Source organism: Nomascus leucogenys, chromosome 21 (assembly GCF_006542625.1).
Source record: "Nomascus leucogenys isolate Asia chromosome 21, Asia_NLE_v1, whole genome shotgun sequence".
NCBI classification, from domain to species: Eukaryota; Metazoa; Chordata; class Mammalia; order Primates; family Hylobatidae; genus Nomascus; species Nomascus leucogenys.
In genome coordinates this window covers 55,539,243-55,567,014 of record NC_044401.1, presented here as the reverse complement: position 1 = coordinate 55,567,014, position 27,772 = coordinate 55,539,243, and the positions used below count along the sequence as shown (strand labels likewise).

The 27,772-nt window shown below is 48.5% G+C and overlaps 1 protein-coding gene across 2 annotated transcripts; it reads left to right on the top strand.

Annotated features, from left to right (window-relative positions):
* Positions 1-3: 3 nt before the first annotated feature.
* CPNE9 (copine family member 9) lies at positions 4-26,099 on the top strand. Of its 2 annotated transcripts, XM_030802082.1 has the most exons (21): positions 4-255; positions 757-797; positions 919-965; positions 1,060-1,163; positions 1,632-1,668; positions 1,886-1,888; positions 2,155-2,231; positions 8,383-8,446; positions 8,567-8,670; positions 8,826-8,930; positions 11,081-11,122; positions 11,457-11,532; positions 11,637-11,690; positions 12,138-12,199; positions 13,223-13,269; positions 14,186-14,367; positions 14,632-14,759; positions 22,139-22,241; positions 22,853-22,910; positions 23,295-23,368; positions 25,698-26,099. In XM_030802082.1, exons 1-21 carry the CDS (start codon positions 188-190, stop codon positions 25,881-25,883), a joined length of 1,662 nt encoding a protein of 553 aa, XP_030657942.1. In that variant the 5' UTR covers positions 4-187; the 3' UTR covers positions 25,884-26,099. The 2 variants fall into 2 exon arrangements, with proteins under 2 accessions (XP_030657942.1, XP_030657943.1); XM_030802083.1 differs by lacking the exon at positions 8,383-8,446 and having other exon boundaries at positions 16-255; positions 1,060-1,074.
* Positions 26,100-27,772: the final 1,673 nt, after the last annotated feature.

Below are 27,772 nucleotides of genomic sequence, written 5' to 3'. Positions count from 1 at the left end.
TGGAGCCGCTGCCGCCGGCGGCCACTGTCAGGGCGCGAGCGGCGGGAGCGCACGCAGGGCTGGAGCGAGTGCAGCCGCCGCCGCCGCCGACACCGCGGCACATGGGCCGGCCCCGCCGCTGCCGTCGCCCCTAGCCCCAGCAGCCCTGGTCTCGCAGCCTCCTGCGGCTCTGGTCGCCCGACCAGCCATGTCTCTCGGCGGAGCCTCCGAGCGCAGCGTCCCGGCCACCAAGATTGAAATCACCGTGTCCTGCCGGTGAGCGGGCCACGCTGGGGAGGGCTTAGGCACTGGCACTGCCCCAGCCCCAGGCAGGGGCCAGACCCCCAGAGGAGAGGCGAAATTGGCTGGAAAATCACAGCTGATGACAGGGGAGTCGCTGGTGGGATCGAGAAGGGGGGGGTCTTGGGCAGCCCCACCCAGAAAAAAGGGCTCAGCCTGCGGGTTCAGGGGGTGGGTCGCAGATATCCGGTAGGAGCTCGGCCCCAGGAGGACAAAGTTCTGGGGCGAGCCCTCTTTCCTGGGCCCTTGGAGACAGTGTGGGTGCGTTCGCTTACAGTCCGCAGAGCCATGGTTCCTGGACAGCGATTTCCGGTTCTGTCCAGAGTGCTGACAGAGCGGACCCCCAGGTCGGGGTAGCCATGGGGGACAGAGGTTCGATGCGGGCCCTATGCCTCCCCTCAGTGCCCGGCTCAGAGCCGACTCGAGGCGGGCGGGCTCCAGGATGATCCACCCTGTCTGTCTGTTGCTTTTCTCTAGGAACCTGCTAGACCTTGATACCTTCTCCAAGTCCGACCCCAGTAGGCGGCTCCAGGACCGGGAGGGGGAACTTGGGGTCTGGGCGCGACTCAGGGGCGGGTGGAGTCGGGGCCAGGGGTGCGAGCCGACCTGACGTCCTTCCCTCCCCGCCCCCACCTGCAGTGGTGGTGCTTTACACGCAGAGCCGGGCCAGCCAGGAGTGGCGGGAGGTGAGTCCCAGAGTCCCCTCCCGGCCCAGGGCGTCGCCCGGGAATTCCCCTGCCCGTCTACACGTCCCACGCTGACCCTCCACCCCCTACCCAGTTCGGACGGACCGAGGTGATTGATAACACGTTGAACCCAGACTTCGTGCGCAAATTCGTCCTCGACTATTTCTTTGAGGAAAAGCAAAATCTGCGCTTCGATGTGTGAGGCCCCGCCTGGAATTCTGGCTTGGCCCGCCCCCGACCTGGATCCGCCCGGAATTCTGGCTGGCCCCACCCCCGCCTCTCCTCCGGCCTAGTTCTTCCCGCAGGCCTCCCTCCCATTCTGAATGGTCCCCTCTAGCCTGAGCCCTGCCCTTTTGTGAGATGCGGTCCAGTTCCGTCCCCCGCTCTGGCCCCGCCCACAACTCTGCTCCTATCGCAGCTCCACCTCAGGCCCGACCCCTTCCAGACAACGCTGCCCCCAGTAGCCCCTGACTTGGCCTGGCCTAGGCTTGACCGTCTGACTACTCGGCCCACCCTGACTCCTCCCCCAAAGGAGACCAAAGCTGAATTCGGGTCCACGGCCACTCATTCCTCCACCCAAAATTTTCACCAAGACTCGGTGCCCGACCCCTTTCCACCCTCTCCCCCACCTAGCCCCACCCCACACCGGTTCCACTCTTTTCCCAGGTACAACGTGGACTCCAAAACCAACATCTCCAAACCGGTGAGCAAACGTTTCCTCGAGGGTTGGCGGAGCGCACAGGAGGCACTTAGATGTGTTCAACGACTCTTAGAACTCCTCCTAACCCTCGACCCAGACCCCATCTTCTTCAGGCCCCCAACCCATCCTCCTGGTCCCTCTCCTCGTGCCCGAGTGTCCTGCCTGTGCCCCCTACTCACTGTTCCTCTTCCTTCTTGGCCGCCACTGCTGGGACCTGCAGAAGGTGAGGCTGAATGGGGCTGGGCAGAGGCTGGGGGTGGGGGTGGTATTGTGGAGAACAGGCTTGGACTGATGACCCACTTCGAGGCAGAGATTGCTCGCAGACCGCTTCTTTCACACCCCCTCCATTAAAGCCCATGCAGGGCAGTGGCTCTTGCACCACTCACTCGCCTGGGAACTGCCCTGGTCCTGTGCAGGAGCATCACTGGGGCTGGGCTGGGACTCAGCACTCAAGAGCTTCTGGTCTCGCTGACTCCTTGTCCTGCATAGGATTTCCTGGGACAAGCGTTCCTGGCCCTGGGAGAGGTGATCGGAGGCCAGGGCAGCCGAGTAGAGCGAACCCTCACGTAAGCTGAATAGGAAGGGGTGTGGGAGTGGGGTGGGGGCTTCCAAATTCTCCCTCCCAAGGATGCGGCTGACTGATAGCATGGAGGCTGGGGTTGCCCCTGGTCAGGAGCCTGCACCAGCTCCCATCACCCTCGTAGAAAAGTCCAATTTCCAGCGCTCTGCCCGAGTCAGTATCAGGCCTGATATGTCTTTTCCTTCTCTCTCTCTCTCTCTCTGTTTCTCTCTCTGTCTCCTCACTCTTTTTCTAAGTCTGATTCAACCTTTAAGGTCCACTTCCAAGCCCCTCTCCACAGGGAAGCTCCCCCGAACTAAGTCAAATCCTCAGGAATTTCCATTACATCCACTCACTAAATGTGCATTAGCATGTTTTATATCCCACACCCTGTTCTAGGCACCAGGGCTTCATTCATTCCACAAACACTATGTATACATACCCTATGTCAGCCACTGTTAAAGGCGATTAGCTTGCAATGGTGAACAAAACAAAGGTTCTTGTCCTCAGGGTGCTGATACTCTAGTTGTGCGGGGAGGACAGTACAAAATAGACATAAGTACATAATAGATTAGACAATATTAAGTGCTATGGGGAAAGAGACGAAGTAGAGCAGAATCAGGGGAACTGGAAATAATGGATGAGTGGGAGGTGCAGGATTCAACAGTGCGGTTGAGCAGGCCTCACAGACAGGTAACTTTGGAGCAACAACCTGAGGGAGGTAAGGGCGTAAATGGTACAGACGTGTGGAGGAAGAATGTTCCAGGCAGAGGAGACTGCCAGTGCAAAAGCCTGGTGCATTCAAAGAACAGCAAGGAGGCCAGTGTGACTGGAGTCAGGTGACTGGGAGGCAGAAGGAAGTGAGGTTGAAGAGCTAACAGGGCCTTGCAGCGGACTTCCACCTTTCCTCTGAAATGGGAGTCACTGGAGGGTTCTGAGCGGAGGAGTGACATGATATGGCTGCTTACAAAAGATGGTGCTAGCTGTAGGGTTAAGAATAAACCTTGGGGGCCAGGCGCGGTGGCTCACACCTGTAATCCCAGCACTTTGGGAGGCTGAGGTGGGCAGATCACGAGGTCAGGAGATCGAGACCATCCTGGCTAACACGGTGAAACCCCGTCTCTACTAAAAATACAAAAAATTAGCTAGGCATGGTGGTGGGCGCCTGTAGTCCCAGCTGCTCGGCAGGCTGAGGGAGGAGAATGGCGTGAACCTGGGAGGTGGAGCTTGCAGTGAGCCGAAATTGCGCCACTGCACTCCAGCCTGGGCAACAGAGTGAGATTCCGTCCCCCACCCCCCCCAAAAAAAGAATAAACCTTGGGTGGCCAAAGGTAGAAGCAGAGAGCCAATGAGAAGACTCTGACAGTAATCCAGGATGCTACCAGTGAAGGAGGGGAGAAATGGTCAGATTCGGGATATATTTTAAAGGTGGAGCTAACAGGTTGCTGATAGATTGAATATGAATGTGAGAGGAAAAGAGGAGTTGAGGACAATACCAAGATCTTTGGCTTGAACAACAGGAAAGATGGAATTGACACCAACTGAGATAGCAGGAACAAAAAAACAAAGGAGAGCCAGGCATGGTGGTGCGCACCTGTAGTCCCAGCTACCCGGGAGGCTGAGGTGGGAGGATCACTTGAGCCCAGGAGTTTAAAGTCCTAGGCTCAAGCCTGGGTGACACCCCAAGCTGGGTGACAGAGTGAGACTCCATCTGTGGACAAAAAAGACAAAAAAAAAAAAAAAGTGAAGGAGAAGCAAGTTGGAGGAGGAATTCAATCAAGAGTTCAATCTGACATGTTGAATTTTATGTTTTATAAACATATAAAATGTTAGACATCCAAGTGGAGGGATCAAATGAATCTTGGATATCGGTTTTGTTGTTGTTTTTTCAAGACAGGCTCTCACTCTGTAGCCCAGGCTGGGGCGTGATGGTGCAATGATAGCTCAGTGCAGCCTCCAGTTCCTGGGCTCAAGGAATATTCCCACTCAAACCTTCCAAGAAGCCAGGTAGCTGGAACTACAGGTGGATGCCAGCAGCCCCAGCTAATTTTTAAATTATTTTTTGTAGAAACAGGGGGCCTCATTGTGTTTTTCAGGCTGGTCTTGAACTCCTGACATCAAGTAGTCCTCCTGCCTTGGCCTCCCAAAGTGCTGGGATTATAGGCGTGAGCCACTGAGCCCGGCCTTAGATGTTAACTTTAAAGCCATGCTATTAGATGAGATCACCAAAGGAGGGGAGGAAGGACAGGAGAAAAAGAGAGAAGGAGGGAGACGAGAGAGAGAGAACCAAAGGCCGAGGCTCCACAAATTGGACCTAGAAAAGAAGACTGAGAAGGAGCAATTAATGACGTAGGAGAAGAACCAAGAGAGGGTGATGTCATGGAAGCAAAGAGAAGGGTTATCAAGAAGGAGAGAGTTACCAACCACATCAAATGCTGCTGCAGCTCAAATAAGATGAAGATTGGGAATTGGCCATTGAATTTAGCATGATGAAAATCCCTGTTGACTCTTAAATAAGCACAGTTTTGAAGGAGAAGTGGAGGTGAAGACAATGGAAGAGCGGGAAAGGAGTCAAGGAATCTTTCAAGGAGTTTTACAGCAAAGGGGAGAAGCGAAAAGGAGATGTGTGACCAGGCGCGGTGGCTCACACCTGTAATCCCAGCACTTTGGGAGGCCGAGGTGGGTGGCTCACTTGAGGTCCAGAGTTCCAGACCAGCCTGGCCAAAATGGTGAAATCCCATCTCTACTAAAAATACAAAAAAATTAGCTGGGAGTGGTGGCGCACGCTTGTAATCCCAGCTACTCAGAAGGCTGAAGCAGGAAAATCGCCTGAACCCAGGAGGCGGAGGTTGCAGTGAGCCGAGATCACGCTACTGCACTCCAGCCTGGGCAACAGAGGGAGACTCCATCTCAAAAAAAAAAAAAAACAAAGAAAAAAGAAAGAAAAGAAACAAAAAAGAGATGTGGCTGAAGCAGGAAGAGAGGTCAAGAATAAGTTTATAATTTTTTTTTTTGAGACGGAGTCTCACTCTGTCGCCCAGGCTGGAGTGCAGTGGTGTGGTGTGATCTCGGCCCACTGCAACCTCTGCTGCCTGGGTTCAAGCGATTCTCCTGCCTCAGCCTCCCGAGTAGCTTGGATTACAGGCGCCTGCCACCGGGCCCGGCCAATTTTTGTAGTTTTTAGTAGAGACGGGGTTTCGCCATCTTGGCCAGGCTGGTCTTGGAACGCCTTACCTCGTGATCCACCCACCTCGGCCTCCCAAAGTGCTGGGATTACAGACGTGAGCTGCCACGCCTGGCCAAGTTTATAGTTTTTTAACATAAGGCTGGGCGCGGTGGCTCACACCTATAATCTGAGCACTTTAGGAGGCCAAGGCCTCCTAAAGGTGGAGGCAGGTGGATCACCTGAGATCAGGAGTTCAAGACTAGCCTGGCCAACATGGTGAAACCCTGTCTCTACTAAAAATACAAAAATTAACTGGGCGTGGTGGAGCGTGCCTGTAATCCCAGCTACTAGGGAGGATGAGGCAGGAGAATCACTTGAACCCAGGTGGCAGAGGTTGCAGTGAGCCGAGATCACACCATTGCACTCCAGCCTGGGCGACACAGCAAGACTCCATCTCAAAAAAAAAAAAAGAAAAAAAAATTTAACATGAGATAAATTATACTACATTGGCCAGGCACAGTGTAATCCCAGCTACTCTGGAGGCTGAGGTGAGAGAATCACTTGAGCCCAGTTCAGGATCAGCCTGGGCAACATAGTGAGATTCCATCTTTACAAAAAAAAAAAAAAGGAAAATTATACTACATTTACGTATTGATGGGAATGACCAAGTAGAAACTGAAAACTTGATGTAATAAAAAGAGGTGAGCATTACTGAAGTGATGTTCTTGTGCAGACAAGACAGTATGAAATATAGTACACAGTGGAGGGATAAATAGGCACAAGGACAGTTCATTTATAGCAACTGTAGGAGTCACACTTGTGTGGGTGAAGATACTGGTGGCAAGGTAGGTGTGGTGGTGGGTGGACATTCTCTTCTGGTTGCTTCAATTTTGTTCAGTGAGTAGGAAACAAGGTCATTGGCTGAGAATGAGGATGGGGGAGGAGGCTTTAGGGTTGAGGAGAAAGAAGAAGTGAAACTGCCATCTACCAGAACTGGAGAGCGAAGGGCCTTGGGATGTACAGTATGACTCTGAGGTAGCAATAAGGACCCTCTTGAAGTCTGCATCATGCATTTGAAATGAGACAAGTTCGCATAATTGTGTTTTTGTCTGGCCATGTTCAGTTTCACAGGTGCAGTATGGGTTAGGCAGAGTTAGGCTTAACTAGAGCTGTGGTTCTGCCAAATAAATATATCGAAAGTGAGAGAAAAGGCTGGGCCAGTGGCTCACGCCTGTAATCGAAGCACTTTGGGAGGCTGAGGCAGGAGGATCTCTTGAGGCCAGGAGTTCAAGACCAGTCTGGGTAACATAGCCAGACCTTGTCTCTAAAAAAGTAAAAATTTAAAAATTAGCCAGGTGTAGTGTGTGCACCTGTAGTCTCAGCTACTTGAGAGGCTGATGTGGGAGGATCTCTTGAGTCCAGGAATTTGAGGCTTCAGTGAGCTATGATTGTGCCACTGTACTCCAGCCTGGGTAATAGTGAGACCCCAACTCTTCAAAAAAAGTGAGAGAAGGGAAAAAGAGACAGGATGCAAGGGAATGATTATTATAATCACTGACTGGAATTCACACTGGATGGATGAGGTGGTAAGGGAGAACATCAAAGAGGCAAAGAACAGTGAGGAGGCAACAGGATCAACAATTTGTTGGTCCTGGATGTGCAGGCGAATTATTTACCTATTTTTGTGAGACAGAGTCTTACTCTGTCACCCAGGCTGGAGTGCAAGGGCTTGATCTCAGCTCACTGCAAACTCTGCTTCCCGGGTTCAAGTGATTCTCCTGCCTCAGCCTCCCGAGTAACTGGTATTACAGGCGCCCACCACCACGCCCAGCTAATGTTTTTGTGTGTGTGTGGTTTTAGTAGAGATGGGGTTTCACCATGTTGGTCAGGCTGGTCTCGAGCTCCTGACCTCAGGTGATCTGCCCGCCTCAGCCTCCCGAAGTGCTGGGATTACAGGCGTGAGCCACCGCGTCCAGCCGTAGGTGAATAGAACCTATTCTCATCACACTCCCTCTCTGTAAAGCAAAGAGTCAAAGATCAAAGGAGCCAAAGAAATAGTTCAACTCTCATTCTAAGGATAGGGAAAATCACATAGCAAGTTAGAGCCAGGACTGGAACCCAGGACCCTCCTGACCTAGTTTTCTTATTTTGGATCCCTTTGGGAATCAGGGTTCACAGGCCCCTATCAACAAGGTCTCTTACTGCTGGGGATGGGGGTCCTTGTATGCACTGTTCAAGCACATGGAAGTGTTCCTTCTAGGGTCAGGAAAGGATGAGGTTTCCCTTGTCTTTTAAATCTCCCTCTCCATGGTCTTCAGAAAGCACATCGGCTTTGACCTAACAAGCCAGCCCTTTTGTCCCTGGGTCTAGACAGAAATTCTTCTCCCTCATTCAGTATCACTACAACCCACTCTACTTACCTACTGGCATTGACATTCCACCTACCCCCGCCCCCAAAGCGCCCTGCAGGCAGTCTAGCAGAGCTGGAGAGAGCCAGTTGCCCAATTCATATCTATCACAGCACCTGGCATATAGTAAGAACCAGAGTCGGCTTTGAAGAATACAACCAGCTCATATCTATAAGGCTTACGAGTTGCTTTTCCTTCCATGCACTCATTCAGATCTCTTCACAGCCCTGACAAGTCATCATGATTCCCATTTCATAGAGAAAAAGACTAAGGCCGAGGAAGGGGAAATAACTTGCCCAGGGTCACACAGCTTAACAATCATAAAATCCACTGACTCTAAATCCCATGTCTTTCTCATGCTACTGTTGTGAGATGTTCACCTAAGCTGTTCTAACCCCTTTTCACCAGACTGCAGACCCCACCCAGTCAAAGTGAGGCCCTTCCTCACCAGAAGGCACTCAAGACAGAAGGGACTGTCAGTAAATGGCAAACTGAATCCCCTGGCCCACCTAACCCCAGACTGGCCACTCAGTCCTTGTTGCCTACCCTCCCTCCTCTCACTAAGAGGCTTTTTCTGCTTCCAGGGGTGTACCAGGCAAGAAGTGTGGGACCATATTGCTGACTGCAGAAGAGCTTAGCAATTGTCGGGTCAGTAAGGGCCACATGCTAGACCCAGGAGCTCCCTTCTCTCCCCATAAACCCTTTAATGGACTGTCTGAAGGCTATGGGCAATTTGGATGTCACCAGCCCAACTTCATCCATCCCTAGGACATTGCCACCATGCAGCTGTGTGCAAACAAGCTGGACAAGAAGGACTTCTTTGGGAAATCAGACCCCTTCCTTGTGTTCTACAGAAGCAATGAGGATGGCACGTGAGTCACTGCCATCAGAGCTGTTAGGCTGGGGTGGGGCATGTGCTTAACAAGTGGGGGAATCTCGGGAATCTCAGGAATCTCTGAGAGCATCTGGATTCAGTCCTACCCCGGGCATGAGATAAATTATACCAATTCTTCCCACTCCCCTCCAGGTTCACCATCTGCCACAAGACAGAGGTTGTGAAAAACACACTGAATCCTGTGTGGCAGCCCTTCAGCATCCCTGTGCGGGCTCTGTGCAATGGAGACTATGACAGGTTGGCTCCAGCATAAGCTGGGGAGTAAGGAGCCAAGGACATGCCAGTGTAGTTCCTGGGCCCAAGAATGATAGTAGAAGTATCATAATAGCATTGGAGGGTCCTGCTCAGTGAGACAGAGTTTGGGGCATGAGGTTGGGTGGATGGACAGGCAGATGGATAGCCACACAGATGGATAGGTGGACTATCCAGGGATGGATCAACTGATGGATGGAATGGTAGGTGGATGGGTAGATGAAAAGGCAGATGAACAAATGAATAAGCAGATACATGGATGGATCATTGGATGAGTAAACTGGTGAATGGTTGGATACATATGTGGGTGGATATATGAGTGAATTGGTGGGTGGGTAGAGGGGCAGATAAATGAATGGACAGCAGACGAATGGACAATTGGACTGATGGGTGGATTTGTGGATATACAGATGTTGGGTGATTAACGGATGAATGAGCTGATGGATGGGTGGGTAATAAATTGGGAAATGAGAGTTTGATGGATGACTGGGGAGGCAGGAGGATTAATAGAAAAGCAGGTGGAGGCCGGGCGCGGTGGCTCACGCTTGTAATCCCAGCACTTTGGGAGGCCGAGGCGGGCGGATCACGAGGTCAGGAGATCGAGACCACGATGAAACCCCGTCTCTACTAAAAATACAAAAAATTAGCCGTGCGTGGTGGCGGGCGCCTGTAGTCCCAGCTACTCAGAGAGGCTGAGGCAGGAGAATGGCGTGAACCCGGGAGGCGGAGCTTGCAGTGAGCCGAGATCGCACCACTGCACTCCAGCCTGGGCGACAGAGCAGGACTCCGTCTCAAAAAAAAAAAAAAAAAAAGAAAAGCAGGTGGAATACAAAAAGATAGGTAGAGTGACAAGTGGATTGATGGTTGGATAGATGAATAGATGGCAAATGGATGAACGGATGGATTTGTAGGTGAATTAGTTGATGGATGGGTATAAATTAGATGGATAGGCCAACCAAATGAATGAGTAAATGGGTAGTATAAAGATAGATGGTAGGGGCGGGGCACAGTGGCTTACACATGTAATCCCAGCACTTTGGGAGGCCGAGACGGGCAGATCGCAAGGTCAGGAAATCGAGACCATCCTGGTTAACATGGTGAAACCCCGTCTCTACTAAAAATACAAAAAAATATTAGCCAGGCTTGGTGGTGGGCACCTGTAATCCCAGCTACTCGGGAGGCTGAGGCAGGAGAATGGCGTGAACCTGGGAGGCGGAGCTTACAGTGAGCTGAGATCGCGCCACTGCACTCCAGCCTGGGCGACACAGCAAGACTCCATCTCAAAAAAATAAAAATAAAATAAAAATAAATAATAAAGATAGGTGGTAGGTGGAAGGGTGGAAGAATGGATGGGCACATAGATGAGTAGATGAATAGTTATGCTGATGAATGGATAACCAGATGGATAGATGTTATATAGTTGGGTAGATAGACAGATGGATGCTTGCATGCCTCAGTGAGTCAGTGAATGGCTAGACGTATAGTTAGGTGGCTAAAGAGTTGAACTGATAGGTAATTGGACTGGCAAATATATGGTTAAATAGGTAGCTAGATGGATAGACAGATGGTTGGATGGGCTGATATACTGATAGGCAGACATATGGAATGATTTAGGCATGACACTTAAGAACAAAGTCTTTGGAATCAGGATTCCTGGGTTTAAATCCCAGTTCAGTCATTTACTAGCTATGAGATCTTAGCCAAATTACTTTTTTTTTTTTTTGTATTTCAATTTCCTTATCCCAAAATAAGAATAATAGTACTTACTTTATATAGGGTGATTGTTAAGTTAAAAGAGACAATCTGTGAATGTGCTGAGAAAAATGCCTGGAATACAATAAGGCTCAAAGTGGTAAAAAAAAAACAAAAAAACAAAAAAACAAAAAAAAAAACAACCAAACAAACAAAAAAAGTACTAGTGGTATTAACCACAGTAGTATTAATAGGGGTAGGTGGTTGGGTACAGGCACGGACTGATGAATGAACACACAGGATGGGAGGTAGGTTGAAAGAAGAACAACTTAATGGGAAGACAGATGGGTGGATGGGGAGATGATATGTTTGTGGTTAAGTGTATGAGGGTGTCTCTGGGATTTATCATACACGCTAGCATATGTTTATCTCCTACATTGCAGAACGGTGAAGATTGATGTGTATGACTGGGACCGGGATGGAAGGTAGAACTGCCCCACATGGTCCCTTCTCCTGTACTTGACCCAAGCAGTTCTCAATAATATGTTGTACATTCACTGAGAACCCCAAAGTAGCTTTAGGAGCCAGGAAAGGTGATGATAAACACCAGTGTCTAGGGTACAACTGATCCCCCCAATTGTCTCTCTGGACACTGTCTCTTCCCCTTTTTCCCCTATGTTTGGCCTCCCTTATGGCCCCAGCACTAGGCTGCTCTGCAGCCTAAGTAGGGGCTTAGGATAGGAGGAATAAAAGACTGGGTTCAGCTCTGGGTTCCAAACCAGCAGCAGCTGCTGCTTAGCCACGCCCACCTCATTGCAGCCACGATTTCATTGGTGAGTTCACCACCAGCTACCGGGAGCTGAGCAAGGCCCAGAACCAGTTCACAGTGTATGAGGTGAGCATTCCAGCCCTGCCCAGGTCACCCAGGCCCTCCATCCCAGTGTGCTCAGTCTGGACCTCCCTTTGTTTCTCATCATCACTGTTACCTCCTCCCCTTAGGTTCTTAACCCTCGGAAGAAATGTAAGAAGAAGAAATATGTCAACTCAGGAACTGTGAGTGCTCCCTAGAGCCGTGGCCCTCCCTGGATCCTTCCGTGTCTGTCCCCATTGACACAGCATGACAAATATCGAGGGCAGGGCAAGACAGTGGGCACAGATTACTTGGAATAGTAATATTGGGCACAAGGAGCACCATTTAAGTTTTTCTTTGTTTTTTTCTCACTCAGGAAATTTTTCTGACTTCACCACTCTTTTGCAGAAAAGAAGAAAAAAACCTAAGTTGTATTTCCCAATTTAATATACTTTTGGAAATCCAACTATGTTTCTGACAGCTTCCCCTTTTCCCGTCAGAAGTTGAACAGGGTGGGGCTGGCTGGGGGAGCGGGTGGAATCATGTGCCTCCCATCACGCGCCTCTTTCCAAGCCCCTATATGCCTCACTTCCTTCTGCCACCCCAACTCCCTTTTCCAAAGTGCCAGGACTGCCTATTCTGTCCCGCAGGTGACGCTGCTCTCCTTCTCTGTGGACTCTGAATTCACTTTTGTTGATTACATCAAGGGAGGGTGAGTCACAGGCCAAGCTCTGGGCTGAAAGCCCAGCAATAAATTACTCCCAGTTCTGAGCCCCAGGTTTCTTATTTATGAATGGTCAGGGCCCAGTGAGACCATGGAGATAAACTTTAAAACACTTGGCCAACTATAAAGTGCTCTGTAAAATGCAAAATACTCCTCCTCTTAGTTCTCTTCATGGCGCTGCGTTCATTCTTAGCTTTCGGCTCCTCCTGGGAAGATGGCTCCCAGACCAGTGGTCTTCATTGGTGGCCCCAGTAACCTAACTGGGGCACAAAGTTATAGTCAGGCAAGAGGGAGAGGTAGAGAGAGAGGGAAAAGCCAAGCAGACTATAGGGGACATTCTGTTTGGTTTGGTGGAGGCAGGCAGACCTGGGAAAGGTAACTTTGCTTCTCTGCACTTCACTTTTCTCATATGTAAAATGATGATTTTTTTTTTTTTTTTGAGATGGCATTTCACTCTTGTTGCCCAGGCTGAAGTGCAATGGTGCGATCTTAGCTCACTGCAACCTCCGCCTCCCAGTTTCAAACAATTCTCCTGCCTCAGTCTCCCAAGTAGCTGGGATTACAGGCATGTGCCACCACGCCCGGCTAATTTTTTGTATTTTTAGTAGAGATGGGATTTCTCCATGTCGGTCAGGCTGGTCTCGAACTCCTGACCTCAGGTGATCTGCCCGCTTCGGCCTCCCAAAGTGCTGGGATTATGGGTGTGAGCCACGGCGCCCAGCCAAATGGGGATATTAATTACTACTTCAGGGCTATAGTAAGGGTTAAATTAAATGACATATAATATACCTGCCACACAGTAGGCATTTAATTCTGCTACCTAAAGTGTGGTCCATGAGCCAGTAGCATCAGCATTACTTGGGAGTTTGTTAGGCTCTACCCAGACCATCTGCATCAGAATCTGCATTTTAACATGAGCCGCAGGTGATCCATATGCACATTACTATTTGAGAAATAGTGATGTAATAATTATTAGTTCCTCACTTCTCAATTCATCTGCTTCCCCAACAGGACACAGCTGAACTTCACAGTAGCTATTGACTTCACAGCTTCCAATGGTGAGACATGGATGAGTGATAAAGGGGGAGGTGGGAAGGGACTTCTAAGGGAGTCATTAGGAGTTGGCCTGCATTCCTACCTAGGGATAAGAATTTACCTACCCAAGAAGCCCAAACTTAGGCAAAACCCAGCCAGGAAAATAGAGTGCAGAAAAATAGATGGGTAGATGGATCATAGAGGGTTGAAAGGATATATAGCTCAACAGGTGGATGAGTAGGCTGATGGATGAGAGAGAAAGGGGGTATAAGGAGAGATGGATAGGTGAATAGGTGGTGAGTCGTGAATGGGTGCATAGATCCATGAACAAATGGAGTGGGTACATGGGTTGGTGAGTGAGTATAATAGGTTAGACAAGTAGATGCATTGATGGGTATGTGGGTGGACAAATGGACCAAAGTTTAAGTTGGGGAAATAACAAGTAATTAGATAGGGGAAATGCATGAGTTGATAGATCCATATGAGGATAGACAAGAGAATGAATGGAATGGAGAGGGCTGGCTAGCTGGACGGATAAAATAATATTGTTGTATAGATGGGTGGAAAATGAAGAAAAATGGCAAGTAGACAAGTGCGTGGATGGATGGATGGATGGATGAGTGGGTAAGTGGATAGCTGCATAAGAGAATGGAGAGATTGGTGGATAAAGATGTATAAGTAGACTGAAAGATAGATGTATGGCCAGGTAGATGGGTGGATGGATGTGTGGGTAGGTAGGTAAATGGATGAATAGATATAGGGATGGGTGGGTGGATAGATGGATAAATGAACAAATGGATGATTGGGTAAAATAAGGAGGGAGGACATGGGTAGAGGTCAGATAAATGGATATAGGTGGATGAATGCACACAAAGATAAGCAGGTGAACAGATGGATGATCCAGATGATCATGAGGCTGGGGTTCCTGTGTCCCTACAGGGAATCCTCTGCAGCCTACCTCCCTGCACTACATGAGTCCCTACCAGCTCAGCGCCTATGCCATGGCCCTCAAAGCAGTGGGAGAGATCATCCAGGACTATGACAGTGATAAGCTCTTCCCAGCTTACGGCTTTGGGGCCAAGCTGCCCCCAGAGGGACGGATCTCCCACCAGTTCCCCCTGGTATGGTATTGGTCAGAGCTTACCCTCTGTGCCCTGGCATCTGGTTCACCCAAGTTGATGATTTTGTTCTGTTTACATTTCTTCAAAGGGCATGTAGAGGAACAGGAAGCTATGAGACGACAGCAGAGCAGGGAGGGGAGCAGGGCTGGGTTTGGAGGGGAGCATGAAAGGGACTGATGGAAAAAGGAAGGAGTGAGCTGGAATCAGAGCACTCCTGGATGTACCCTGCATGGGCTCAGCCTGGCAGGGCATATTCTTTGACAGAACAACAATGATGAGGACCCCAACTGTGCGGGCATCGAGGGTGTGCTGGAGAGCTATTTCCAGAGCCTGCGCACAGTGCAGCTCTATGGACCCACCTACTTTGCTCCTGTCATCAACCAAGTGGCCAGGTAAGGGAACTGGGTGGAGGCTGGGGGAAATGAGGGGACCCACATAAGGGACTGACTCCCCAAGGATAGTCAGGAGCACTCTAAGTAATTTAGGATGATTTAAAGTAAACAGGAGAGGCCAGGTATGGTGGCTCACACCTGTAATCTCAACACTTTGGGAGACTGAGGCAAGAGGATCACTTGAGCCTAGGAGTTCAAGACCAACTTGGGCAATATTGTGAGAGCCCATCTCTCTCTCTCTCTCTCTTTTTTTTTTTTTTTTTGAGATAGAGTCTTGCTCTGTTGCCATGCTGGAGTGCAGTGGCATGATCTCGGCTCACTGCAATCTCTGCCTCCCAGATTCAAGCAATTCTCCTGTCTCAGCCTCCCAAATAGCAGGGATTACAGGCGCACGCCACCAAACTTGGCTCGTTTTTGTGTTTTTAGTAGAGACAGGGTTTCACCATGTTGGCCAGGCTGGTCTTGAACTCCCAACCTCAAGTGATCCACCTGCTTCAGCCTCCCAAAGTGCTGGGATTACAAGCATACGCCACCATGCCTGGCTCATTTTTTAAATTAAATATTTAAATTAAAAAAATTAAAGTATACAGGAGGATATGTATAGGTTATATGCAAATACTGCACCATTTTATATAATGGACTTGAATATCTGAGGAGTTTGGTATCCACAGGGGTCTTGGAACCAATCCCCCGTGGATACGGAGGGATGACTGTACCTTATTATGGGGCAGAAAGGGTGTCAGCAAATTACCCTAACCCCACTGCCTGAGAATGACAACCCAGGGCTTGAGTTTGGGTAAGAGAGAGAAGAGCCTACAGCACTGTGGTGAAGGCATAAGTTTTAGCATCAGACCTGAGTGTGATCCTAGCTCCACCATTCACTAACCATGTGACCTTAAGCAACTTAGCCTCTTTAAGCATCCATTTTATCCTTGTAAGGTGGTATAATAATGGATGACAATAGCAGCTTCCTTATAGAGTTATTGCAAGGTTAAAATTAGATAACAGTGTAACAAGTATTAGCACAGTGTCTGGCCCATGGTACGTGCTCAATAAATGATAAGTTAAAAACTAGAAGAGTGACTGTCCAAATTTTCAGAATAAAAATATACAAAGCAGGCCAGGCGCGGTGGCTCACACCTGTAATCTCAGCACTCTGGGAGGCCGAGATGGGTGAATCACGAGGTTAGGAGTTCAAGACCAGCCTGGCCAAGATGGTGAAACCCCGTCTCTACTAAAAATACAAAAACTAGCCAGGCATGGTGGCAGGCGCCTGTAATCCCAGCTACTTGGGAGGCTGAGGCAGAGAATTGCTTGAACCCGGGAGGCAGAGGGTGCAGTGAACCGAGATCACACCACTGTACTCCAGCCTGGGCGACAGAGCAAGACTCTGTCTCAAAAAAAAAAAAAAAAAAAAAAAAAAATATATATATATACACACACACACACACACACACACACACACACACACACACACACAAACCAAAGAAAACCCAGATGATACATCAAATGGCTTAAAAAATCAGAGGGTATTAAAATAAACTTAAAACAAATTTATGAAATGACAGAACTAAAACCAAACATATGTCAATAAACATAAATAAGCTCTGTTTGACCTTAAAAAAGAAAAAGATTATTTGATTGAATAAAAAATAAGCAAACCCCACTTTATAGTAAACAGAAGAAACCCAGCTAACACAAAGCCCCTCAGAAAGCTCAAAAGTAAAAAGATGAAACAAAAAGGGAATAAAAGTGAAAGGATTTCAGTGAGATTTATATGTCCATAGACTTTTTCCCCTAACAAAGATTTGTTTATTTTTTTAACTTTCCTTTTAAGTTCAGGGGTACATGTGCAGGTTTGTTACATAACAAACTTGACACATGTGACACATGGGGGTTTGTTGTACAGATTATGTCATCACTCAGGCATTAATTCTAGTAGATTTATTTTCTAATTTGCAGTAATGATAATAGATTCTTTAATAATAACCATAGAAAATTTCAATAGAGAAATGAAGAAATCACTCTGAATACTGCCCATGGAATGTGGATGTATATACAGTTCTTTTCCTTATGCATCCATAATTATAGTCAAATTATTGTACATATAACATTTCACTACTGATTTTTTTTCACTAATACTGGAACTTGAGCATGTTTTTGTTGTTATTAAGCTGACTTCTTAAATATTATCTTCTGCAACTACACTAATCCAAAATCTATTCATTCATTTAGTAAACATTCAGTAAAGGGGCAATGTACCATTGAGTGTGGGGTCTGGAGCCAGATTAGCCAAGTTAACACACTGGTTCTATCACTCACTAGCTGTGGCTTTGGTTAAGATTCTTAACCTCTCTGTGCCTTATTCCTCATTTGGAAAATGAGGAAAGTAACAATGTCTACTTCACAGGGTTGTTGTGAGGACTAATTAATATATGTCAAGCACCTAGAACAGTGCCTGCCACATCATAAATACTATAGGTGTTTGCTATTACTGTTACTATTATTATCATTATTACTATTCAAAGGGCATCTGCTGTGTGCTCAGTTCTCTGCTGGGGCACTGAAGACTCACAGATGAATCAGATCTAGTCCCTCCCCTTGGGAGCTCCTGCCTTGGTGCAGGAGACAGAAATATAAATAAATCATTAACTTCTGTAGACCAGAGCTTCCCAGACTTTTCTAGCAAGTCGCCTGTCGGCAAAGGCAAGCGACAGCGTCCCTCTGGGGGAATCTGGGGGCACAGCCGCAAGCAGTCAGGCTGAAAATGTCTTTGAAGTTTCCCGTATTTCATCTTAAAAATTCATGCAAATTTTATATTCTTCTCACATTGCATCCATGTTTAATTTAGGGAAAAAAGGTGTTTTAAGTGTACTTATAGTCATCTAGCTTTATCCAGCAGATCATGCAGTGAGAACCCACTTAGAGGACCAGACAGCCCATCTTGGTGGGTGGAGCAGTATCCTAGAGGGAGGGGGTAGGGCATAGGCTCCAGTACCATAAAGGGGACTGCTCAGCTGGTTCTAGAGGATGAGGTAGACTTTATGAGAGAAACAGAAGCAGAGTAGCCCTGGTAGAAGGAATGGCATGTGAAAAACAGAGGAATGAAGGGGCAAGTTCATGAAACAGTAAAGAGTTTAATATGACTAGAGTGTGCATTGTGTACAGAGGACTATCCAGATAATGGACTAGGGATAAAGAGTGAGAGAATCAAGAGCTCCAGCTTCAGGCTCAGCTGGTCAGGCATGGGCTTGGACCCCAGCTTCATAACCCCTTGGGATGTTAATGTCTCTAAGCTTCAGGTTCCTCATTTTAAACATTGGAACTTTTTTTTTTTTTTTTTTGAGATGGAGATGGAGTCCTACTCTGTCACCCAGGCTGGAGTGCAGTGGCATGATGTCGGCTCACTGCAACCTCCACCCCCGGGTTCAAGCAATTCTGCCTCAGCCTCATGAGCAGCTGGGATTACAGGTGCACACCACCACGCCCGGCTAATTTTTGTATTCTAGAAGAGACGGAATTTCGCCATGTTGGCCAGGCTGGTCTTGAATTCCTGACCTCAGGTGATCCACCCCGCTCGGCCTCCCAAAGTGCTGGGATTACAGGCATGAGCCACTGAGCCCGGCCATAAAAACAGGAACTTTTAAAGCACCTACCTTATAGAATGGTGGTGAGGATTAAATTAGATCATGTATGTCAAGTGTACATCTGTGATTTTGATGATCACAATGGACTCTGCTGTTGCCCACTCTACAGCCAAGTGAGGCACAGACTGGCCCTCCTCTGGCCACTCACCCATTTTCTCAGCTAACTTCCAAATAAGAATAGCCCTGAGAATGCAAGGCATCTACAGAGAACCAAAGATGTACCTCCTGTGCCCCCAAACCCTTCCATGATGCCCACTGTCTTCTATAGTTCTTTTTTTTTTTTTTTTTTTTTGAGACAGGTTCTCACTCTGTCACTCAGGCTGGAGTGTAGTGGTACCATTATAGCTCACAGCAGCCTTGAACTCCTGGGCTCAAGCGATCCTCCCTCCCACCTCAGCCTTCCAAGTAGCTAAGACCACAGGTGCATGTCACCACGCCAGGCTAATTTTATTATTTTTTCGTAGAGACAGGGTCTCGCTATGTTGCCCAGCTGGTCTCAAACTCCTGGGCTCGAGGGATCCTCTGATCTTAGCCTCCCAAAGCATTGAGATTTTAGATGTGAGCCACCAGGTCCAGTCTCTCCGCTAGGTCCAAACTCACCAGGTCCAAACTCCTTGTGGTTTGCGCTTGCCATTCTCTTTCTCTGGAATACTTTTCCCTTTACCTTCCCACCCTCATCACCACCTGGCTAAACCCAATACATTTTTCAGGTACTTAGGTTAGATGTTACATCCCCAAAGCCCTAACCTCAATGCATTTTAGTAGTTTAAACCTCTCTCTCCCCAAGGACAATATCCTATTCTGTTCCATGCTCAGCACTCAGCTTGGTGCCTGATACACAGTAGGTATGCAATTGCTATTTATGAAACGAGTAAGTGACAGGAAAAGGTACCAAGCCAGGTCTCTGAGGAGGCTGGGGCCAGAATTCAGGAAGTGGGTAGGGGATGTAAAGGAGAATCATGGCCGGCTGCAGTGGCTCATGCCTGTAATCCCAGCACTTTGGGAGGCCGAGGCGGGTGGATCACTTGAGGTCAGGAGTTCAAGACCAGCATGGACAACATGGTGAAACCCCATCTCTACTAGCAATATAAAAATTAGCCGGGCATGGTGGTGGGTGCCTGTAATCCCAGCTATTCAGGAGACTGAGGCAGGAGAATCCCTTGAACCCAGGAGGCAGAGGTTGCAGTGAGCTGAGATTGTGCCATTGCACTCCAGTCTGGGCAACAGAGCGAGACTCTGTCTCAAAAAAAAAAAAAAAAAACAAAACCAGGATCATGACCCACTCCCACTCTGGGCCCTGGGCAAACTGAGCCAAAATTATTTTATTTTATTATTTTTTACTTTTATTTTTATTTCAGTTGGGGTCTTACTCTGTCTCCCAGACTGGAGTGCAGTGGTGCCATCATGGCTCACTGGGCTCATGCAATCCTCCTGACTCAGCCTCCTGAGTAGCTGAGACTATAGGCACGTGCCACCAAGCCCAGCTAATTTTAAATTTTTTCGTAGAGACCAGGTCTCACTATGTTGCCCACGCTGTTCTCAAACTCTTGGCCTCAAGTGATCCTCCTGCCTCAGCCTCCCAAAGTGCTTGGATTACAGGCGTGAGCCACCCTACCTGTCCCCAAAGCTATTTTATAATTCTACACCCTCTCCATGCCTTTCCTCACATTTTGAGATCAGGCTTCAATACAGTACCGTCCAATAGCACTTTCTGCAATGATGGAAAAGTTCTGTAGCTGTGCAGGCTAATATGGTATTCACCAGCCACATATGGATATGGGGCACTTGAAAGTAGCTAGGGTGGCCAAGGAACTGAATGTTTAACTCTATTTAATTAATTTAAATTTCAATAGCCACATGCAGCTAAGGCTACCTTATTGGACAGCACAGCTCCATCCTTTCCAATCCACACAGGACTGGAGACTGGGAGTCAAGAGACCAGGGTCTCCCACTACCTTTGTGCCCTCTCTAGGTCTTTTTTTTTTTTTTTTTGAATATGCAAAATAAAGGGACTGGACTCAATGACTTCTGAAGTCCTTTTCAGGTGGAAAAAAATCTTGGCTTCAAAGACTAGTGAGAGAAGGAAAAGGAGCTCTGGAAGCAGCTATTAGATTGGCCGGGAGAGGACTGCATGGGGCCCAGCAGCCCAGGCGATGAGATGTGGTTGGCAGAGGGGAGAAGGGAGAGAGAAGAAATGTGGGGGAGAGGGAAGCAAGGAAGCCTTCAGCCTTTGCTCTCGCTCATATATAAACATCAAAATCTTGCCAGGGGTTGATAAATCCCTGTGTGGTCTAAGCTCTGTGTTTCTTCAGCCACATGGCCCACTCTGTTTCCCTCAATTTCTGACCTCCACACAGGGGAGATGTCCTTTAGTCCCACTAGAGTGCCTTTGTCCTTGCTGTTCCCCCTTCCTAGAAAGATCCTCCTCCTCTTTCATTTAGCCTTTCTATCCTCAAACATCACTTCCTTAAAGAAACCTTCACTTACCTTCTGGGTCACATCAGGATCCTATCTATGTATCTATCTATGTATTTATCTATGTATCTATCTATGTATCTATGTATGTATGTATGTATGTATGTATGTGTCTGTCTGTCTATCTGTCTATCTATCTATCTATCTATCTATCTATCTATCTATCTATCTAAGACGGAGTCTCGCTCTTGTCACCCAGGCTGGAATGCAGTGGTGTGATCTCGGTTCACTGCAACCTCTGCCTCCTGTGTTCAAGTGGTTCTCCTGCCTCAGCCTCCCGAGTAGCTGGGATTACAGGCACCCACCACCACGCCTGGCTAGTTTTTGTATTTTTCATAGAGACAGGGTTTCACCATATTGGCCAGGCTGGTCTCAAACCCCTGGCCTCAAGTGATCCGCCCGCCTCGGCCTCCCAAAGTGCTGGGATTATAGGCATGAACCACGGCACCCAGCCAGGATCCCCTCTGGTACCCTGTCATAGCAGTGTCCCTTCCATCACAGCACTCATCACAGTGGTAATTTTACACTTTTTTGTGTGTGATTCCTGGATTAATATCTGCCTCACTCCAGAGGGCTGGGATGGATTTATTTTTTCTCCTCATGTATCTCCAGTGTCTACCATAGTAAGTGCTCAATAAATATTACTGAAGGCAGACCAGGCACGGTGGCTCATGCCTGTGATCCCAGCACTTTGAGAGGCTGAGGCAGGTGGATCACTTGAGGTCAGGAGTTTGAGACCAGCATGGCCAACATGGTGAAACCTCATCTCTACTAAAAATATAAAAATTAGCCAGGTGTGGTGGCACACACCTATAGTCCCAGCTACTCAGGACGCTGAGGCAGGAGGATCACCTGAGCCCAGGAGGTGGAGGTTGCAGTGAGCCAAGATCACACCACTGCACTCCAGCCTGGGCAACAGGGTGAGACTCTGTCTCAAAAACAAAACAAAACAAAACAAAAAGTGTGTGTGTGTGTGTGTGTGTGTGTGTGTATGTGTATATATATACATCCATATATGTATCCACATATATATATCCACACATATGTATATCCATATATATATATATATATATATATATCTCCACATATATATATATGCAGGCAGTGGCAGGCTGCCAGGTCTGGAGAAGGAGCATGGGTTTCAGAAGCCCCAGTTCTTGCCCACTGCCCACACACTGGCTGTGGAAGCTCTGGGGGTAAGGTGTTCCCTTGGCCTCTCTGGCTTTCAGCTGGATTCTGATTTGGCCTCTCATCCAGGGCTGCAGCCAAGATCTCTGATGGCTCCCAGTACTATGTTCTGCTCATCATCACTGATGGGGTCATCTCTGACATGACGCAGACCAAGGAGGCCATCGTCAGTGTGAGTCTGAGGAGGAGGGCTTGGCAGGGAGGAGTAATGTCAATACTGTGAACGGGCTGAGATTTTATCCTACTTGCAAGCTAACAAGTTAGCCTGCCAGTTTCATGGATGCTGGCAGAAGACACAAGACTCTTGGATTAGAGACAGAGGACTTTGATTTCCAGCAAAAGCAGTAGCTGGAGTATTAGCATTTGCTTGAATTCTCTAAGTCCCAGTTCCCACTAGATGATGTGAAGAGGGACAGATGACACTTGCAGCCACTGTGGGTTGCGTTACAGAAGAGGAACCCTGAGCTTAGGGAACTTGAGTCTTTTATAATGGACAGTAAGCATGCTTGCCTTTTGTTCCAAAGATCTCCAGGGAGACCTTTTTTAAAAACTATATTGGACAGTATGCAAATATGCCCTCTGCTCTAGAGGAAAATACTGTATCTTTCAAGGCTGCTTGATATAGAAACATCCTTGAAAAAGTAGTCTGGGGCACAGAGAATCAATGCCTCTGCTTACAAGATGTGCAGAACCATGACACACATACACAGAGAACTGTCTCCCAACAGTCACCTCCCTGGTGATGGCTGCTTGCCCCAACAGTTCACCCTCTTTCCCCTACAGGCCTCCTCATTGCCCATGTCTATCATTATCGTCGGTGTAGGACCAGCCATGTTTGAGGGTGAGTAGGAAGGGGTGTCCCTGAGTGGGACTAAGAACTAAGGAGAAAAGTGGGAGGGGATCGGGTACTTGGGCCTGCCTCACAGAAGAGACAAGGTAGATACCCGTGTGAAGCCTTGGCCAAGTCACAGACCTTCTCTGAACCTGTTTCCTTATCAGAACCAAGGCTGATGATACTAATACTTCCCCCTGGGGTTCCTGGGAGGATGGACTGCCTGGGAGGCATAATATAATAATAACTCCATAACCAAGACTGATATTTGTAGGACTTGATCACAAGAATTAGGCATTCTCCTGATGACTCCAAAGGGGAGCTCAAAGGGAGGGGGCAGCATGGGGTGGGGCTGGAGAGGCCAATCAGCTGAGGGGTGTGTCTTTTCTGCAGCAATGGAAGAGTTGGACGGTGATGATGTGCGCGTGTCCTCTAGGGGACGCTACGCAGAGCGGGACATCGTTCAGGTAGACCTGACCTGGGAGAGGCTGTGGAGCTGAGAGGCACAGTGAGAAGAGGCTAAGTTGGGAGCCACTGACACTTACTGCCTTCTCAGTCTCCTACTTCCCACCCCCGCCCCCCACTCTTTCATCCTTTCTCATTCATTGAATACATCCTTTTTGACAAATAGGAAGGTTGCTGCAGCCTTGGCACATCCATGGTGTAGGTCGGGAGATCCCCAAGGCCCCTGCCCTCTAGTGGAGGCAACCAACAATAAATAATCACACAAATAAATATCTCATTAGATTGTGATAAGTACTCCAGAGGAATAGAAAATGCCACTGTGAGAGCCTGTAACAGGGACCTAACATAGGTACAGTAGTCAGGAAAGGGTTCTTTAGCTTGCCAAGACCTAAGGGAGGGGATAAGCATTACAGGGAGAGGAGCAGCATGTGAGAAGGCTCTGAGGCCCAGAAGAACTGGCCCAATCAACGAAAAAGCAGAAGCTAGGGTAGCAGGATCACACTGAGTGTGAGGAGGGAGGCAAAATTTGGGGGTTTGTTATAAAAGAATCGGAAAGCTCTTGAAGGATTTTACATAGAGGAGTGAGATGGCATTTTAAAAGGATCTCTCTAGCTGCTGCATGGTGGGTGGACAGTAACAGGGCAAGAGAAAAGGCAGGTAGACTTATTAGTGAGGAAGCCTTTGAAGTAGTAGAGGGGAGGCGATAAAGATCTGGCTGGAAGCAGTGAGGAGGGAGAGAAAGTGGCAGGTTCAAAAGATATTTAAGAAGAAAATATTACAAGACTTGATGATTAGATGATGACAGGGAGTGAGGGGGGCTTCAAGGATGACTCAGTATTCTAGCTTAAGCAACTGGGTAAGTGACATCCCATTTGCTGGGAAGGGGAAAGCTAGAGGAGGAGATTTGGCAGAAAGAGCTAGAATTCAGTTATGAACACATTGGGTTCGAAGTATCTGTAACAACTGAATGGAGCGGTAATATGGGCAACTAAATATGTGGTTCTAGACCTTAAAAAGAGGTCAGGGATGGGCCCAAGCATGGCGGCTCATGCCTATAATCCCAGCACTTTGGGAGGCCAAGGCAGGAGGACCTCTTGAGACCAGGAATTTGAGACCAACCTAGACAACATAGCAAGACCTGATCTCTGCTACATTAAAAAAATTAAGGCCGGGCGCGGTGGCTCACGCTTGTAATCCCAGCACTTTGGGAGGCTGAGGCGGGCGGATCGCCTGAGGTCGGGAGTTCGAAACCAGCCTGACCAACATGGAGAAACCCCGTCTCTACTAAAAATATAAAATTAGCCAGGTGTGGTGGTGAGTGTCTGTAATCCCAGCTACTTGGGAGGCTGAGGCAGGACAATCACTTGAACTCAGGAGGCGGAGATTGTGGTGAGCCGAGATCGCACCATTGCACTCCAGCCTGGGCAACAAGAGTGAAACTCCATCTCAAAAGAAAATTAAAATAAATAAAAATAAAACATAGTTTTTTGAAAAGAGATCATGGATGGATATATACATTTGGCAGTCATTAGGAAACAGATTTTCTTTTGTTTTTTTCCTCCCTTATCAGCCCCTCTCCCCCCACACCTCATTTCTTCTCCTTCTCTCCCCGAGTCCCTCTCCTAGGCCTCTCTCTCTTCCCAGCCCCTTCTCACAGACTCCTCCTCCTTCTTGCTCCAACTCCATCTCTCTGGCCTCCTCCTGTTCTCAGGATCCCTTCTCTCTGGTCCCTGCTCCTTGTCTCCCCTGCTCCCTCCCTTCCAGTCTCCCTCCCCACCTCCTGGCCTGCTCTACTTCCTTCCAGGGAACAATTTTTAAAGTCATGGAAGTGTATGAAATCATCCAGGAAGAGGGCTGAGAGAGAGAAGGGACTAGGTTTAGAGAGCAAATAGACCCAGAGGAAAGATGGTGGGAGGGGGCAGCTTCAAGAAAGGTAAGCAAGAAGCCAGAAGAGTGTGGTGTCAAGGGTGGGACGTGTCCAGAAGAATTATGGTCAAATGTAATGGAAAGCTAAAGAGACGTCAAGCAAGATGAGGACTAAAAATTACTGTTCACTGGACTGATTCAGCAACACAGGGCCACTGACGACATCAGCAAGAGCAGTTTCAATGGCCTGTGTGAAGCCAAACTGGAGTGGGTTGAGGGTGAATAAAAGGTGGAAAAAAATGGGTGGAGAGAAAGCAAATGTAGAAAACTGTTCAAGATGTGGGGAGGGAGATACTGTGATAGTTGGAAAGAGATTCTGGGGATCAAAAAAGAAGCCTCCCTGCTGCACCCCCATGCCCTCTCTCCTGGTCATGGCTTATGTCTTCTTGTCTGTGCCTGACCCAGTTCGTCCCATTTCGAGACTATGTTGACCGGTCGGGGAACCAGGTGTTGAGCATGGCCCGACTGGCCAAGGATGTGCTGGCCGAGATCCCGGAGCAGCTGCTGTCCTATATGCGCACCAGAGACATCCAGCCTCGGCCCCCACCCCCTGCCAACCCCAGCCCCATCCCAGCTCCAGAGCAGCCCTGAGGATTCCACATATCCAATGCCTCACAGTCTGCTCGCCTGCTCACCCACTGCTTCTGCTTTAAGCCAGAGGCACCTGGAACCCTGGACTTCATTAGGAGGGCCAACTTGGAGGATCAGTGCTGGCTGACAAGCCCTCCGCCTCCTTGCCTGCAGAGGGCCTGGCACTATTACCACCTCCCTGCCTTCATGCCAATAATAAAGCTGATCTTTATTCCACCTCTGTCTCATGCATGTTGGGGAAGGAAGACTGTGGGACCCAAGGACTGGGGCCACATCAAGAGGGAGGGAACCAGGATGGCTTCAGCTAGATTCATCCCCATCCTAACACTTTCATCCAATCACTTCATACATTCTTCAAAGACTTTAGTAAGTGAAACTTTGCATGTTTTTCCTCAGGAGAGAGGCCCATAGTTGTTTTTTTCTTTTTTCTATAAAATCCGAATCCTGCACATGGCCCATAGTTTTCACCAGATTCTCAAACGAATTCCTGACCACGAAAGGAGATAACTTAGTATAACTCTGCTTTGATCCATTTATTCTGAATTATTTTAATAAGGATAATAACAGCTAATATTTTCTTTGAACATTCACTACGTTTCAAACCGTGTGCTAGGTGATTTCCAAGCATCATCGCATTTAATTCTCACAACAACTCTGAGAACAGGTACTATATATTATTCCCACTTTACACATAAGGAAACTGAGGCTCTGAGAAGATGAGTCATTTGTTTAAGAGAATTCATCAGTTTGACTTCAGATCCCAAGATCTTAATCAGCAAACCTCTTCCTGGCATGTCGATTTTATCGGGATGGTTTTTAGAAAACATACATTTTAGTGGGTCAAATGCAAAGTTTGCATTAAGATAAGATAGAAGCTTTCAGATGCTTTGGGCTTTGTCCCAGAACCCTGGAAGACCCTTTCACCCTCCTCTGTATGACAAAACTGGAGAAGTATTGTTTAAGGATGTCTCCCCCTGCCATGCAAGTTCTCTGGAACCCTCAAGAACTAACAATAGAGTTTTCGAGCTCTGTTTTACAAATAAGGAACTTAAAGAACTGAACTTGCCCACGTTCACATTGCTAGGAGGTGATCCACTCACATTAAATCAGCTGTTTTGGCACCATGTTCCAATCAGCAACCCGCAGCACATCCCTGCCAACCCACAGAGTTCCCACCGCTTTACCAGACACAAGCCCTTTCACACCCACCGGCCCCAAACCAGCCCATTCTCTCAGACCCATACCTTTTCTCTAGCACCTCTCCTTTACTGTTCCCAAGTTTCTTCCCTTTCCTTCAGTTACGCCCCGTTATCCCTAATCGGTCCTGCCCTTTCCCCACAGCTCCGCCCCCTGCATCCCAAGCCCCGCCTGCTCCCTTCAGCCTCGCGTCGTTTTTTCCAACTCTTCTTTATTTCTAGTCCAGCTCCACTTTCCAGGCTCATCCAAAGCTCCGCCCTTTCTCTCCCGAGTACTCCTCTTCTGTTTAGCCCCTTTTTACTCCGCTATTCTAACAGGCCCCCCCGCTTACAGTAGCTCCGCCCCCTCCCACAAGCCCCGCCCCACAGTCCGGTCTAGTCTACAGCCCCTCCCCGGTCCTACCCGTAACTCCGGGTCCCTTAGGCTCCAGCCCGCATCCCTCTTGCTCCCGGCCCTGCCCCCAGCCCCGCCCCGTGACTCTGGCCCCGCCTCACCGCCTTCCTCCGAGACCAAGGCCAGGTCCCTCCCGCAGCCGCGGCGCCAGCAGGAGGCAGGGAGCGGATAGGGAGGAGGCAGAGGGGGAGGGGAGAAGGGCGGGCTCCTCACGCCCAGCCCCGCGCTCACCGTCCGTGGCTGCAGATTCGCCACAAACCGCCCGACGACCCCAGATCCCGAGTACGGTGACTTTAGTC